At 45.9% G+C, this 16,673-nt stretch overlaps 1 protein-coding gene across 1 annotated transcript in view; it reads right to left on the reverse strand.

Annotated features, from left to right (window-relative positions):
* The window catches only part of MYO18B (myosin XVIIIB), a 239,894-nt gene that overhangs the window by 114,766 nt on the left and 108,455 nt on the right, over nt 1-16,673 (reverse strand). Inside the window, exons 25-26 of the mRNA XM_021703505.2 lie at nt 2,526-2,645; nt 2,090-2,198 (exon numbers count right to left, since the gene is read on the reverse strand). Coding sequence (XP_021559180.2) covers nt 2,090-2,198; nt 2,526-2,645 — 229 coding nt within the window. The remainder of the gene's footprint in view (nt 1-2,089; nt 2,199-2,525; nt 2,646-16,673) is intronic.

Below are 16,673 nucleotides of genomic sequence, written 5' to 3' on the forward strand. Positions count from 1 at the left end.
GGATGGATGGATGGATGGATGGATGGATGGATGGATGGATGGATGGAAAGTTGAGTACATGGATGGATGGAAGGAAGGTGGATGAATGCTTACATAGATGGTAGGACTGAAGTCTTAGAGGAGGTGACCCCAATAGGAATTCCCACATAACAAACCCAAAGAGGATGATAAAATTGTAAGGAGTTAGAGCTTGTTCAAGTTTCCACCAAGATAAATCATATCATGGCAGAAAACGGATCCTGTCTCCCCACCAGGAAAAAAAAAGAGAAAACCTCAAATAGCAAGCATCTACAAAAGGAAGAGAAAGCAGAAAGCATTTGTGCAGCTTTACATGTATTTTGCACTATGATGTGCCACACAGCAAGTGGTAGGAGTGGTTAGCATGAGCAGATGAGGAAACCGTTCTCCGTTCTTCAAGGCTGATTTCCACCTCCAATGCCCCCCCCCCAGGGTGTGGGGGGGGCAGTCTTAATCCGTACATATAATTCAGCCCTTCATTATCCATTTTTCCTGGATTTATCTGACCTCCCCATGTCTACTGCAAATTTCTGGAATGCAGGGCCCAACAGTGCTCGCTGTATACCATAAAAGGTCCTCTCCAAACACTTAACCATGCATGGTGGAAAAACAGCCATGTTTTTAATAATTGATACTCCAGCTTGAGCCATTGAGGAGGTCGTGGTGGCCTTGCTGTGGTGTGATTCAAGTGTTTTACGGCTCCTTTCAAGTTTCCTATATTTTAGAAATTTTCTGTAATGAGTATGTATTGCTTTCATAATGAAAAACAAAATATTTGTGGATTTGGCTTCCTGGAATGAGCATCCAGGGCTGAGAGCCTATCTAGCATTGTGACTAATACTGCTCATGAGCTAAGCACACCTCCCCACTCCCTTTCAGCTCCCAGCTCTTCCCAAAGAGAAACAAACTGGGCCATCAATTACATTAGGATGGAACTGGGACCCACGGTCCCTGGGGAAGCTGGGCTGTCCCACCCCCCGGGTCTGGGTGAACCCATTTCCCCCTCACTGCCTCTACCTTCCTTCGTTGGGTGCCGCGTCCCAGAGAATCCCAAGGTCCCCTGGTAAATGCCCGCCCTGGGGGTAGCCAGGATGAGGGGAAGCAAGAGCAGAGCGAAAAGCCAATGCACTTTGCCTCTTCACCGCCTCCTGACTTCCGTTTCTCTGAGTGTCCCTGACGTTTCTAGGGCACGAATCCCCTGGGGGCACCGAAGGAATGATGTCAACGTTGTACAAAAGCTGACAGACGCTCTGGACATTCTTCTCACCTGACTCACTTAGGCTGGGGAGAGGAGTTGACAGAGATGTCACCGTGCAGCTGGAACCTATGAGATGTGGGTCTCCAGGCAACTGTGTGAGCCGGGCATCACCGGAAAGCCCCAGCTCTGTGGAGCGTACCTATCGCTGAGCGACTCAGGGGCCTCGCCTTCTCTCCAATAACTACTGAGTGCCGGACACTACTTTTAAATGGGGACGGTAGTAGTCTCTGCTCCAGAGTTTACGAACCCAAATAACGACCCCGCTATTACTACTAGTAGGAGTAACAGTAAGGTTGCCGTGAACATGGCTAAACACTTCCCATCAATCACCTCTGACAACATCCATTCCAAAGATGAGCAAACCGAGGCACACATTTCTTGGCCCAAAGCCACCCACCTGGTAAGAGACGGAGTCTAGATTCAAACCCAGCAATGCAATTTCATCGATTCTGCTTTTAAATAGTGAAATGCCTTGCTCAAAATTTATATGAAAAATATTCATATAATTATAAAGGTGCCTTGCCCCAGAGCATTTTTTTTTTAATCATTCTTTGCGTTCTTACTAAAGTGTACCTGTCATGTTGATAATTTGCTATTCGGACTACTGTTGGGTTCTCTGCTCCATGTCTGCACTAGATCGGAAGCTCTGGGAGGGCAGGGCTGTGCCCGTGTGCTCTGCCAAAGTGTCAGCCGTTAAAGCAGTGTCTAGAGCATAGTAAGGACTCAGTGTGTATGAATGAATGAATGAATGAATGAATAGAACAAAAAGGATTTTCCACCCACGTCTAACCGCAAGAGTCCCAGTCTGCTCACCTCCTCCAGTGTGGCTCCTTTCCAAGTCACTCAACTGAATTTTCTGCTGGGCTTCTTCCAACTGCTTCTGCACTTCTCCCAAATTCTTCTGGACTTGCTCATACTTGCTCTGGAAGAAAGGCCTTGACGTGTCAAGCTGGAGCTTGATAGAGCCTGGGCCTCGCCGTCCACCACCCCCCAGCCCCGTGGTGCCTCCAGAGCCAGGGACTGTCTAGCCCTTGCATAGTGCTCATTCAGGGCACCTCCAAGGCCAAGCCTTAGGAAGACCCAAATATTCTCCAGGACCTTGAACATGGGAGTCTGTAAACCAGCGCATCTTGCTTAGGCTTACTGCTCCCACATGCGAGCAGATGGGGAGGGGGGCAGGCCCAACCACTCCCAGCCACCCTGCTCAGCCAAAGCCACACACCCCCGCCACCCCCTGGGGACCACTCACCTTCAGCTCCTGGACCTCCCGGAAGGCGCGTAGCCGCTCTGCCCGCTCACTCTCCAGCACCTGGCAGGCCACATCCCCTTTGAAGTGCTCGTCGGCGAGCTCTGTGGTCAACTCAGCAATCTGGAATTACAATCTGGAGTTACAACAGGGTCACTCATGGGGGGCCACCACCCCTTCTCCCCCCAGGCCCCCTCCACAGGACCACCCATGGACAAATCATCAGCTCTCGGTGTGATGAGGTGGTTAAGAGTGTGGATGTCAGGTTTTTACTGGTCTTAATGTACTAGAACTCTTGGCCCATCACTCACTAGCTGTGTGACTGTGAACCCGGCAGGATGCCCACCTGATCCTTACTTTTCTCAACTTTAGAGGGTAGGGGATAACTTAATAGAATTGTTTTGAGAATTAAAGGAGATCATCCACATAAAGCTTAGCACAGGGCTGGCACATAGTAAGTACTCAATTTAGAAAGTTGGTCTAGCAGAAACTCTCCTTACCTAAGCGAGCCATTTTGCTCCCAGCAGGCTCCCCTCAGTAAGACACACAGGTGCCCACCACATAGGAATGCCCTCAGCTAGAAAACCTCTCTGTGGGGGTGCCTGCGTCGCTCAGTTGGTTAAGCATCTGCCTTTAGCTCAGGTCATGATCCTGGAGTTCCAGGATCGAGCCCTGCATCGGGCTCCCTGCTCAGCGGGAAGCCTGCTTCTCCCTCTCCCCCTGCTTGTGTTCCCTCTCTCGCTGTCTCTCTCTCTGTCAAATAAATAAAATCTTAAAAAAAAAAAAAACTCTTAAAATTCTAATTCAAATACATTTATTTTTCAAATAGTTGCAGGTGCAAAAACTATGGGAAAAAAACAATAAAAAATTAGGCTTCTGTAATCAAACAAACTCTCATTAAAGCAGAACCATTTGTTCTGCTTTAATGAGATCAAAAGTGGAAATCACGTAGTCATGCTTTAGGGGCATGGTTTAAGAAAGGAAGAAGTGGGTCTGGAGTCAGGTGCTCACACTCTACAGGCTGTGGTCCTACCTCAGAAATACAGTGAGTTAAGGCAGTCCTGTTTCGAGGCAAAAAATAAAAACACCTCTCTTTTAATGAATTCCCACTTGCACTGACTTTTTTTCCCCCATCAACGACCAACTACAGTATGATACCAGATGGGTCAAGGCTTCTGGGCTATAATTTTTCCAAAGTGCAGCCTTCCAGGTTCAAGGATATGCCAAAGCAAGTGAGGAGAGAAACAGATATACGTGGACTGTTTATGACTAAGAGGCTCAGAAATGACCTGACACAGAAGGGTCGTTCGGGAAACGGAGCCTCCCTCCATGGAGGGCAGTGGTTAAGATACCAGGAAGGAAAAGAAAAAGAAAAAAAAATAGAAGGTACAGAGTTCAAGTCCAAACACAACCACTAACATATTCTGTGACCTTGGACGAATCTCTTCCTTTCTGGGGCTGTGGTCGCCTGAGCTGTAAAATGTACTGCATCGGGGAAGGTCTATTGTCCTTCTGGCATTCCCATCTCATGCCATAAATGTTGTGCATGAAGATGCCTAAACACTTCCTTTCCCATCAGACCCAGTGCGTGGCACTGAGAAGCGACTGGGGGGTGTTGTCACAGACGCTAAGTGGTCCTTCCAGCATGGAATCCAGCTGTCCTCCCAAGCTGGTCACAGGCGGTCTCAAAAATCATTCCTCTGCCCCATGAAGAAGGAGGATGAAGATCTATACATTTTGATGTGAAAAAAAAAAAAGTCCCCAAGATATATTGCCAACAGGGCGGGGGGGAAAAAAGCAAAGTTGCAGAATAGAATGTCTGGCATGTTCCCATTTATGTTTTGTTTGTACTTGCACAGAAAAAGGCACTCCCAGACTGTTAATAGGGATTTTTTTTTTTCCTAGAAGGGTGGGTTCACAGGGGATTCCAATTTCCTTGTGATGCATTTCTGTACTGTTGATTTTTTAACCACTTTCATCATCGGCAAAACACAAAACCAAATAAGTATCTTTTAAAAAACAGACCCCCAAAATTGAGCTACAAAAACAAGGGTTGTTGCTCTAGAACATTCTATGCCGCCCACATTTTTTTTTTGCCCCTCCTCCAGCCCATTGGCTACCCATCTTGGTGACCACACCAGTGAGGGCTCAGACCGAAATGCGCATTTCAATTGAAACAGGGAAAAACAGGAGGCTTAGGGGGGAGCATTCCAAAGTCACATAGCAAGTGAGTGACAGAACTGGGACTTGAAACCCAGATGCCTCCTGTCCAGATAACGGTCGCCACTTCACAAACCAGGGGCTCTCTCTCCCAGGGCGGTCCTGGCGGTCTCTGGGGTGGGGCTTCCTGTTGCTGTTCCTTATGCTGGTACCTTTAATGTGCTCTGGGGAAACACTTTTGCAGTCCCCTGGGATGGTCGTTAAAATGTGGAGCCCAGGATCCCCAGAATGCCCACACCACCGTAATCTTCGGTGGGACCCAGGGATCTGAATTTCAACACACTCCACAGTTATTCTTAAGCGCAACCAAGTTTAAGAATTACTGCCCTAGAAATTGCCAGAATCTCTTCCTAATCTTGGCTTCCCGCTTGGCTTGAGATGGGTTAGACTGGCTTACTTATAGGTACACAGCAACACTGCCTCTGGGGGAATGATCATTTGCGGTGGGCATGAATACGGGCTGGAGCAATCCAGGGACGCCCCAGATCACGCCCCTCACCCCCTGCCTCCCCATCCCCGAGATCAGCAGGATTGTGTTCTCCCTGCCTTAGCCAATTAGTGTGAAATTTAATCTGTGCTAATCAGCCTGAGCAAAGGGAGCACAAAATTAATTTAATGCATTAATTTTGAGTTCTACACAACCCAAGTCTAGAGCCCAAAGGATAATTAATGCTTTCAAATTAGGGACATGACAGATGCTTTTCACAGAGACAAGTAGCCCCCGATCTGTCCCTGTCCCCACCAACCCCTCTCGCTTCCTACATTTCGGGGCCCACGGGCTTTATCCATAGAGGTGAGAGGTGGGCACCATGCCCAGAGCTATTTAGGTGAATATAAAACGAAAACCAATTTAATGAGAGGAGAGCCTGGTTGGCAAACCCAGAAGGATCCTTGCAGATTACTCAAGGACCAATTAACTAGAAATTATTCTGAAAACCTCCCTAGATCCACCACTTAAGCCAAATCATCAGAAATTCTCTTTCTCCTTAGGGACAATGACTCCAAAGATCTGTCAAAGAGAAGGGGATAGAAATGAATGAATCTGCGGTACATTTTGCATGGAGTCAAATAGAAATAATATCTATCCTGCTCACTGGCATCATTTGCAGTTTGAGAGAAACAATGGGTAACAAGTAATGTTGATGGACATTAAATGCTGAGCACACATGGGACCCTCTGGGCTGTCACTGTCACTTGTCATTCATTACGTGAGCACCAACTGTGTGCGAGGCCCTGCCTTCAAGGATCCCCCTGCTGAGCTGGGGAGATAAAACCACATGTAGAGCACCCATGTGTCTTAGCTCAACCTTGTCCTTGGCTCTTATATTCAAGAGCTCTCAAAATTCCCCAAATGATCTTATCTACAGAGAGCAAGCAGTGGCCTTTCATGGTCTTCCCAGTACGTTTCAATTTGACAAAAAGAATTGGTTCATTATAAGCCCTTGCAGAAGAAAAAGCTCACTGAATGCTGGGGAGAGACATTTTTGTCATTCCCTGTTCACAGAACAGAAAACTGAGGCATTGAGTCGTGAAGTGATTTTGTTCAAGGTCATGGTGGATAGGTCCCACGGGGAGTCCAGCTCAGACAGCCTGAATCCCAGGTCCTGACTCATAATTACAGCGCCGTCCTGTCCCCATGTCCACCATCTGACTCCATCCCCCAGCCCAGGCCCCTGGGGGTCAGCAGTGCACCTGGGAGCAGACCTGGAAGTAATGGGTGGGGGAGGGGGAGTGAAAGAGCCAGATGCATGGGGCTCAAAGGCAAGATGAACAACAACCTGCGGGGCCATGCCCAAAGGGAGCTTTATGGACCCCTGGTGGAAGGGAAGCCCCATCCTTGCAACCTGGGTGATTAAGAGAGAAAATGGAAAATAAAATCAGAAAAAGGGAGGGTGTATAAATCAATAGGCAAAGGGTCTGTCCAACTGCAGAGCCAGCTGGCTGATATATGCTGTTTGCTTGTCAAGGAGATTAAGCCATGGCTTCAATCTCACGGCATCTGCCCTCAGAGCTGCCTCGGTCATTAGGGGAAATTCAGAACAATTCTCTAGCTTAGTGGTGGGCTCCAGGGTTCCCCAGAGACTCATTCTGGGCACCAGTTCAAGCACCACCCTGTGTATTTCTCTCCCAGCACCTGCTACTAAGTCATGGTGATTGTTACCTTAATCGTCACTACTTAGAAAGTGCTCACCCATGGGCCTGGCACAGGGTAACACACAGAACCTTCCGAGAAACACGGAGAGGTAGGTACTGACATCTCCACGGTCCAGATGAGGACCTGAGGCGCCAGGGTGCCGACGCCCAGCCAGCCAGCGGCAGAGCTCGATGTGAACCAAGGCAGCCTGGCTCCAAAGACAGTCAAAATGCCTCTTGGGGGCTCAAAGAATGCATAATAATGTATGCGGGAGCCAAGGAGGAAGGGAGAATCGACAGCCTCTGGCGTGTCAGTGGGAACGGGCCACAGGGCCACGCTGGGAGCAATGTCATGCCTCAGAGCAGGACACATGGGGATGACACCTCACCGACTGGCCTTGGGGGGAGAGGGGCTTCCATGAGCTTTGGAAGGGTCTTCGAAGTGCCATAGCACCCCCCCCAAAGAGGAAATAACCCCTCGGATGCTGGCCCCCACATATCCCATCTTGAAAATGTGTTTTGGTCCAGCCGCCCCCCCTTCAGGATAGCATTCAAACCTCTACCAAGATTCTCCCAGCTCCTGTGATCTGGACCAGCTTCAGGGACTGACCCCACTCCATAACCTCCCCGTGCACATGAGACCCTCCAACCACCAGGACTGCAGGGCTGGCCCAGGTCCCCTCCCTCTGTCCCTGTTCTTGCTGTGCCATCCACCTGGAATGTCTCCTTAAATCACCTGGCTGGCTCCAGCTCAGCTTGAAGGATGAGCCACTCCCTGACCTGATTCCCAGTCCGAGAAACTGTTGCTCATCTCTCACTGCCTGTTTGGAGTCAGCCCGGACCCAGGGTCAAAGCCCAGCGCTGCTACTCACCAGCTGTGTGATATTGAACAAATCACTTCCCCTCTCTGGGTCCTCACTGTCCCCCTCTAGAGCACAGGGGTACTAATCATACCTTCCTGGCAGTTTGATGGGAAGGTAAAATGAGACAAAGCAGGTAAAGGGGATGCGTCGCGACGCCCCGCACAAACACGTTGCTCATTAAATAGTACTTTAATTACTCAATCCAACGTGATTTCATTCCTTCCTTTCGTTGGCATTGAGTGCTTTGAGGGGTACAGAAAGAGCTAAGATGCAATCACATATATGTTAGTGGTGGTGGTGATGTGTGAAGACGTGCTGTGTATGAGACTTTATACGCAGCCTTCATACCACCCTGTGGAGAAGAGTATGGAGGGCGCCTGGGTGGCTCAGTCGTTAAGCGTCTGCCTTCGGCTCAGGTCATGGTCCCAGGGTCCTGGGATCGAGTCCCACATCGGGCTCCCTGCTCGGCGGGAAGCCTGCTTCTCCCTCTCCCACTCCCCTGCTTGTGTCCCTGCTCTCTGTCAAATAAATAAATAAAATCTTAAAAAAAAAAAAAAAGAAAAGAGTATGGAACCATCATGGTCACCATGTCCCTGCTAATGACACGGAAGCTCAGACACTGGAAGAACTGGCCCACCATCCTGTGGCAGTGAGGGCCCAAGCCAGCCGCCCTGATCCACCCTCTGCTCCCGCACCAGACACACCAGGTCAGGTCAACATATCCATCCCTTAACTCGTCCAGTTCCACTAGCTTTTTCATCTGCGTTACAAAATAGGCAGAGAAGACATGATGGCCCCATTTTTATATGGAGAAACTGAGGCATGCAGAACATTCCAGCTGTGCACTCCTTTGTGGGGTCTTAGCTAAGCCCACGGTGGTCATCTGTGACTATGCCCACACTTTGGCCAGAGAATCTCGGCAGCTAGCTTTCTGCTGGAAGGACACTCTCCCCAGCATGTCCCAGCAGCTAAGGCTCAAGAGACCCTAATATCCCGAGGCACCCAGGCTGTCCTACTCTCCTGGGGATGACAGAGCCACCACATCCAGTCCCCAGAGGCACAGTGCTGTGCAGGACACTAAGAGTCAGAAGACTGAGTCTAGTATATGATCTAGACTCAGTCACCACTTGACCACATCACCCCTGGCAAGTCACTTCCCTTCCCTCCTAGAGATAAGCTCCTGCTGGCCACGCTCGTGACTAGCCAGGGCCAAACTCCCCAGCTCTTTGCAAATACACTTTCCAACCTAAACCGTGTCCTGCTGGATCCCAGTGGATTCTCTCTCAGCCATTCCTTACCAAAAAATGAAACTTTTCAAGCTAATGAGACCAGACATCCAGAGCGCACGGGACTATCTTTTGCTATAAATAAAGTCTTCGGGAAAACCCAGAAGATATTCCAGAGAGGGAAGAAAACACCCCGTTCTCATTTTTCTCCATGTGCTCCCACAGCCTTATAGGAAATCCCTATAAGAAGAGAGACCTGCTTTCCGGTGAAAATAAAAAACCCCACTTTGCATCCAGGCAGATTTTGCACGCTTGAAGAATATTTATAGCCAGCTTCCTGGAGGCGTCTCATCTCTTCTGCTCCTTCGCAAATGAAGCACTTAAATCATTTTGCAATAATGTTGTCTTTTTAATAAGCCTAGTCAAATGGAGTTTCCACTGATGAGGCACAACATGTTTTAGCAACATTTCTATCAACTGTTTCCCCCCTCCTACAGAGACAAGTGGGTGGGGTGCAGAGGCTGTGAAAGGGGCCAGGGGTGTCTTCATGATACATGGCCCGAAGGACTGTCTGCCTCCCAGCTGTCAACAGAAACTCTTCTAAGAAAGTAGAACCGCATGAAAGGAGAAACCGCATACCTTCTACCTGTTCCTTAATGTGTGGTTCCCAGACCAGCAGGTTCCATATCACCTGACAGCTCAGGAGAAATTCTGAACCTCCAGGGCCTCCCCACACATACTGACTCAGAATCTCTAGGGCTGGGGAGCAGCACACTCTATTCTAACACATCCTCCAGGGGATTGCGACACACTTTCGAGTATGAGAACCACTGCTCTTGATCCATTGCTCCTGTGGAATCGAACCAGAGTGTGGATGAAGGAGAGGAATTGACAAGATGGCGGAGGAGTAGGAGACCTGGATTTCGTCTGGTCTCAGGAATTCAGCTGGATAGAGATCAAACCATTCTGAACACCTACAAACTCAACAGGAGATCGAAGAAAAGAAGAGCAACAACTCTCTCATCAGAAAAGCGACCACTTTCTGGAAGGTAGGACGTGCGGAGAAGTGAATCCGAGGCGATATTCGGGAGGATAGGCGGCGGGGGAGGGGCCTCCGTCGGCCGCTTCTGGCAAGTGATAGAGCCGCGGGGCACAAAATCGGAACTTTTAAAAGTCTGCTCCGCTGAGGGACGTCACTCTGGTGGCTAAGCGGGGGGTGGAACCCTCCGGGACAGTGTGGTCTCGGGACCCTCGGGGTCACAGAAAGACCGGGGGTGCCTGAGTGCGGCAGAGCTCCCAGGTATCGGAGCAGGGAAGCCGGCTGCAGAGGCGGAGCCCAGGCGCGGGCTCTCAGCTCGGGGTTGCCATAAACCGCGATCCGCGGCACAGTCGGTCCCCTGCTCCTCCAGCAGGGACCCAACAAGCGGCAGATCCGGGGAGACTCCCCTTCCTCCCCCGGGAGGAGCCGCGCGGGAGTGCACCGCAGGGATCTGCTGGGTTTGGAGACTCCACCCGGGGTCGGGTGCCAGAGATAGAAACGCGCGGTCACAGGCCGGGTGAGCACGGAGTGCGGCTGGAGACCGGGGAGACGGGAGTGACTGACGGCTTTTCTCTGGGGGCTCACTTGGAAGCGGGGCCCCGAGTTCTCGGCTCCTCCGCGGCGGAGATTGGGAGGCCGCCATTTTCACTCTCCGCCTCCAAAGCTGTACGGAAAGCTCGCAGGGAACAAAAGCTCCGGAAAGCAAACCCGAGCAGATTACTTAGCTGGGAGGGGGCAAGGGCGGGGCAATTCCGCCTCCAGCAAAGATATTTGGAAACCAGGGCAACAGGCCCTTCCCCAGAAGATCAGCGAGAACAGCCAGCCAAGACCAAGTTTACCGATCAATGAGAACGGCTGAACTCCAGCGCTAGGGGAATACTGCACATAGAATTCATGGCTTTTTTACCATGATTCTTTAGTCTTTCAAAGTTAATTTTTTTTTAACTGTTTTTTTTTCCTTTTTTTTTCTTTTTGAATTTTTCTTTTTCCCTTTTTCAACCAACATCTTATCAATCCCTTTTTTTAAAAAAAATTTTTATTTTTCATTTTTAGTCATATTCTATCCCTTCATAGTAGTTACCCATATTTTTGGCTTATATATATAAGTTGTTCTCTCTTTAAAATTTTGAGATAGTTTCTTCTAACAGATTAAAATATACCCTAAATCTCTAGTATATGGTGGTTTCTATTCCCCTGCCTGATCACATCCTCTCCCTTTTTTTTTCTTTTTTCTTTTTTTAAATCCTTTTCTTTCTTTTTTCAAACAACTTCTTATCAATTCCTTTTATAAAATTTTTTATAATTTCCATCTTTACAGTCATATTCCATCCCTTCATCATATCAACCCTTATTTTTGTACATATGTAAGTTTTTCTTTCTTTAAAATTTTGGGAGGCACTTTCTTCTAAAAGACCAAAATACACCCCAAATCTAGTGTGTGGCACTGATCTATCTACCAGCCTGATCATATTTGATCACATTCTGGTTTTTTGTTGTTGTTGTTGTTTTGTTTTGTTTGTTTTTGTTTTTATCTTTTTCTTTTTTTTCTTTTTCTTTTTTCTCTCTTTCCCTTTCTTTTCCCACTGCTTCAGGTCTTTTCTGATTTGTTTAGAGTATATTTTCTGGGGATGTTGTTACTCTGCTAGCATTTTGTTCTCTCATTAATCTATTCTCCTCTGCACAAAATGACAAGATGGAAAAAATCACCTCAACAAAAAGAACAAGAGGTAGTACCGACTGCCAGGGACCTACTCAATACAGACATTAGTATGATGTCAGATCTAGAGTTCAGAATCATCACTTTAAAGATACTAGCTGGGCTTGAAAAAAATATGGAAGTTATTAGAGAAACCCTTTCTGGAGAAGTAAAAGAACTAAAATCCAACCAAGTAGAAATCAAAAAGGCTATTGATGAGGTGCAATAAAAAATGGGGGCGCTAACTGCTAGAATAAATGAGGCAGAAGAGAGAATCAGTAATACAGAAGATGAAATGATGGAAAATAGAGAAACTGAGAAAAAGAGAGATAAACAACTACTGGATCATGAGGGCAGAATTCGAGAGATAAGCGATACCATAAGACGAAACAACATTAGAATAATTGGGATCCCAGAAGAAGAAGAAAGAGAGAGAGGGGCAGAAGGTATAATGGAGCAAATTATGGCAGAGAACTTCCCTAATTTGGGGAAGGAAACAGGCATGAAAATCCAGGAAGCACAGAGAACCCCTCTCAAAATCAATAAAACTAGGTCAACATCCTGACATCTAATAGTAAAACTTACGAGTCTCATAGACAAAGAGAAAATCCTGAAAGCAGCTCGGGAGAAGAGACATGTAACCTACAAGGGTAGAAACATTAGATTGGCAACAGACCTATCCACAGAGACCTGGCAGGCCAGAAAGGACTGGCAGGATATATTCAGAGCACTAAATGAGAAAAACATGCAGCCAAGAATACTATATCCAGCTAGGCTGTCATTGAAAATTGAAGGAGAGATAAAGAGCTTCCAGGACAAACAAAAACTAAAGGAATTTGCAAACACAAAACCAGCCCTACAGGAAATCTTGAAAGGGGTCCTCTAAGCAAAGAGAGAGCCTAAAAGCAACATAGACCAGAAAGGAACACAGACAATATACAGTAACAGTCACCTTACAGGCAATACAATGGCACTAAATTCCTATCTTTCAATAGTTACCCTGAATGTAAATGGGCTAAATGCCCCAATCAAAAGACACAGGCTATCAGACTGGATTAAAAAACAAGACCCATCGATATGCTGTCTGCAAGAGACTCATTTTAGAACCAAAGACACCCCCAGATTGAAAGTGAGGGGGTGGAAAACCATTTACCATGCTAATGGACACCAAAAGAAAGCTGGGGTGGCAATCCTTATATCAGACAAATTAGATTTTAAACCAAAGACTGTAATAAGAGATGAAGAAGGACATTATATCCTACTTAAAGGATCTATCCAACAAGAAGATCTAACAATTGTAAATATCTATGCCCCTAACATGGGCATAGACATGGGAGCAGCCAATTATATAAGGCAATTAATAACAAAAGCAAAGAAACACATCGACAACAATACAATAACAGTGGGGGACTTTAACACCCCCCTCACTGAAATGGACAGATTGTCTAAGCAAAAGATCAACAAGGAAATAAAGACTTTAAATGACACACTGGACCAAATGGACTTCACAGACATATTCAGAACATTCCACCCCAAAGCAACGGAATACACATTCTTCTCTAGTGCCCATGGAACATTCTCCAGAATCGATCACATCCTAGGTCATAAATCAGGTCTCAACCAGTACCAAAAGATTGGGATCATTCCCTGCCTATTTTCAGACCACAATGCTTTGAAACTAGAACTCAATCACAAGAGGAAAGTCGGAAAGAACTCAAATATGTGGAGGCTAAAGAGCATCCTACTGAAGAATGAATGGGTCAACCAGGAAATTAAAGAAGAATTAAAAAAATACATGGAAACCAATGAAAATGAAAACACAACTATTCAAAATCTTTGGGATGCAGCAAAGGCAGTCCTAAGAGGAAAGTATATAGCAATACAAGCCTTTCTCAAGAAACAAGAAAGGTCTCAAGTACACAACCTAACCCTCCACCTAAAGGAGCTGGAGAAAGAACAGCAAATAAAGCCTAAACCCAGCAGGAGAAGAGAAATAATAAAGATCAGAGCAGAAATCAATGAAATAGAAACTAAAAGAACAGTAGAACAGATCAACGAAACTAGGAGCTGGTTCTTTGAAAGAATTAACAAGATTGATAAACCCCTGGCCAGACTTATCAAAAAGAGAAGAGAAACGACCCAAATCAACAAAATCATGAATGAAAGAGGAGAGATCACAACCAACACCAAAGAAATACAAACAATTATAAGAACATATTATGAGCAACTCTATGCCAGCAAATTAGATAACCTGGAAGAAATGGATGCATTCCTAGAGATGTATCAACTACCAAAACTGAACCAGGATGAAATAGAAAACCTGAACAGACCTATAACCACTAAGGAAATTGAAGCAGTCATCAAAAATCTCCCAAAAAACAAAAGCCCAGGGCCAGATGGCTTCCCAGGGGAATTCTACCAAACATTTCAAGAAGAATTAATACCTATTCTTCTGAAACTGTTCCAAAAAATAGAAATGGAAGGAAAACTTCCAAACTCATTTTATGAGGCCAGCATTACCTTGATCCCAAAACCAGACAAAGACCCCATCAAAAAGGAGAATTACAGACCAATATCGCTGATGAACATGGATGCAAAAATTCTCACCAAAATACTAGCCAATAGGATCCAACAGTACATTAAAAGGATTATTCACCATGACCAAGTGGGATTTATCCCTGGGCTGCAAGGTTGGTTCAACATCCGCAAATCAATCAATGTGATACAATACATTAACAAAAGAAAGAACAAGAATCATATGATCCTCTCAATAGATGCAGAAAAAGCTTTTGACAAAGTACAGCATCCTTTCTTGATCAAAACTCTTCAGAGTATAGGGATAGAGGGTACATACCTCAATATCATAAAAGCCATCTATGAAAAACCTACAGCGAATATCATTCTCAATGGGGAAAAACTGAGAGCTTTCCCCCTAAGGTCAGGAACGCGGCAGGGATGTCCACTATCACCACTGCTATTCAACATAGTATTGGAAGTCCTAGCCACAGCAATCAGACAACAAAAAGAAATTAAAGGCATCCAAATTGGCAAAGAAGAAGTCAAACTCTCACTCTTTGCAGATGATATGATACTTTATGTGGAAAACCCAAAAGACTCCACCCCAAACTGCTAGAACTCATACAGGAATTCAGTAAAGTGGCAGGATATAAAATCAATGCACAGAAGTCAGTGGCATTCCTATACACCAACAACAAGACAGAAGAAAGAGAAATTAAGGAGTCGATCCCATTTACAATTGCACCCAAAACCATAAGATACCTAGGAATAAATCTAACCAAAGAGGCAAAGGATCTGTACTCAGAAAACTATAAAATACTCATGAAAGAAATTGAGGAAGACACAAAGAAATGGAAAAACATTCCATGCTCATGGATTGGAAGAACAAATATTGTGAAGATATCAATGCTACCTAGAGCAATCTACACATTCAATGCAATCCCCATCAAAATACCATCCACTTTTTTCAAAGAAATGGAACAAATAATCCTAAAATTTGTATGGAACCAGAAAAGACCCCGCATAGCCAGAGGAATGTTGAAAAAGAAAAGCAAAGCCGGCGGCATCACAATTCCGGACTTCCAGCTCTATTACAAAGCTGTCATCATCAAGACAGCATGGTACTGGCACAAAAACAGACACATAGATCAATGGAACAGAATGGACCCTCAACTCTATGGTCAACTCATCTCTGACAAAGCAGGAAAGAATGTCCAATGGAACAAAGACAATCTCTTCAACAAATGGTGTTGGGAAAATTGGATAGCCACATGCAGAAGAATGAAACTGGACCATTTCCTTACACCACACACAAAAATAGACTCCAAATGGTTGAAAGACCTCAATGTGAGACAGGAGTCCATCAAAATCCTAAAGGAGAACACAGGCAGCAACCTCTTTGACCTCAGCCGAAGCAACTTCTTCCTAGAAACATCGCCAAAGGCAAGGGAAGCAAGGGCAAAAATGAACTATTGGGACTTCATCAAGATAAAAAGCTTTTGCAAAGCAAAGGAAACAGTCAACAAAACCAAAAGACAACCGACAGAATGGGAGAAGATATTTGCAAATGACATATCAGATAAAGGACTAGTATCCAAAATCTGTAAAGAACTCATCAAACTCAACACCCAAAGAACAAAGAATCCAATCAAGAAATGGGCAGAAGACATGAACAGACATTTTTCCAAAGAAGACATCCAAATGGCCAACAGACACATGAAAAAATTCTCAATATCGCTCGGCATCAGGGAAATCCAAATCAAAACCTCAATGAGATACCACCTCACACCAGTCAGAATGGCTAAAATTAACAAGTCAGGAAATGACAGATGTTGGCGGGGATGTGGAGAAAGGGGAACCCTCCTACACTGTTGGTGGGAATGCAAGCTGGTGCAGCCACTCTGGAAAACTGTATGGAGGTTCCTCAAAAAGTTGAAAATAGAGCTACCATATGATCCAGCAATTGCACTACTGGGTATTTACCCCAAAGAGACAAAAGTAGGGATCCGAAGGGGTACGTGCACCCCGATGTTTATAGCAGCAATGTCCACAATAGCCAAACTGTGGAAAGAGCCAAGATGTCCATCAACAGATGAATGGCTAAAGAAGAGGTGGTATATATATACAATGGAATATTATGCAGCCATCAAAAGGAATGAGATCTTGCCATTTGCAACGACGTGGATGGAACTGGAGGATATTATGTTGAGTGAAATAAGTCAAACAGAGAAAGACATGTATCATATGATCTCACTGATATGAGGAATTCTTAATTGCAGGAAACAAACTGAGGGTTGCTGGAGTGGGGGGTGGGGTGGGAGGGATGGGGTGACTGGGTGATAGACACTGGGGAGGGTATGTGCTCTGGTAAGCTCTGTGAATTGTGCAAGACTGTTGAATCTCAGATCTGTACCTCTGAAACAAATAATGCAATATATGTTAAGAAAAAAAAAAGAA

Source organism: Neomonachus schauinslandi, chromosome 14 (assembly GCF_002201575.2).
Source record: "Neomonachus schauinslandi chromosome 14, ASM220157v2, whole genome shotgun sequence".
NCBI classification, from domain to species: Eukaryota; Metazoa; Chordata; class Mammalia; order Carnivora; family Phocidae; genus Neomonachus; species Neomonachus schauinslandi.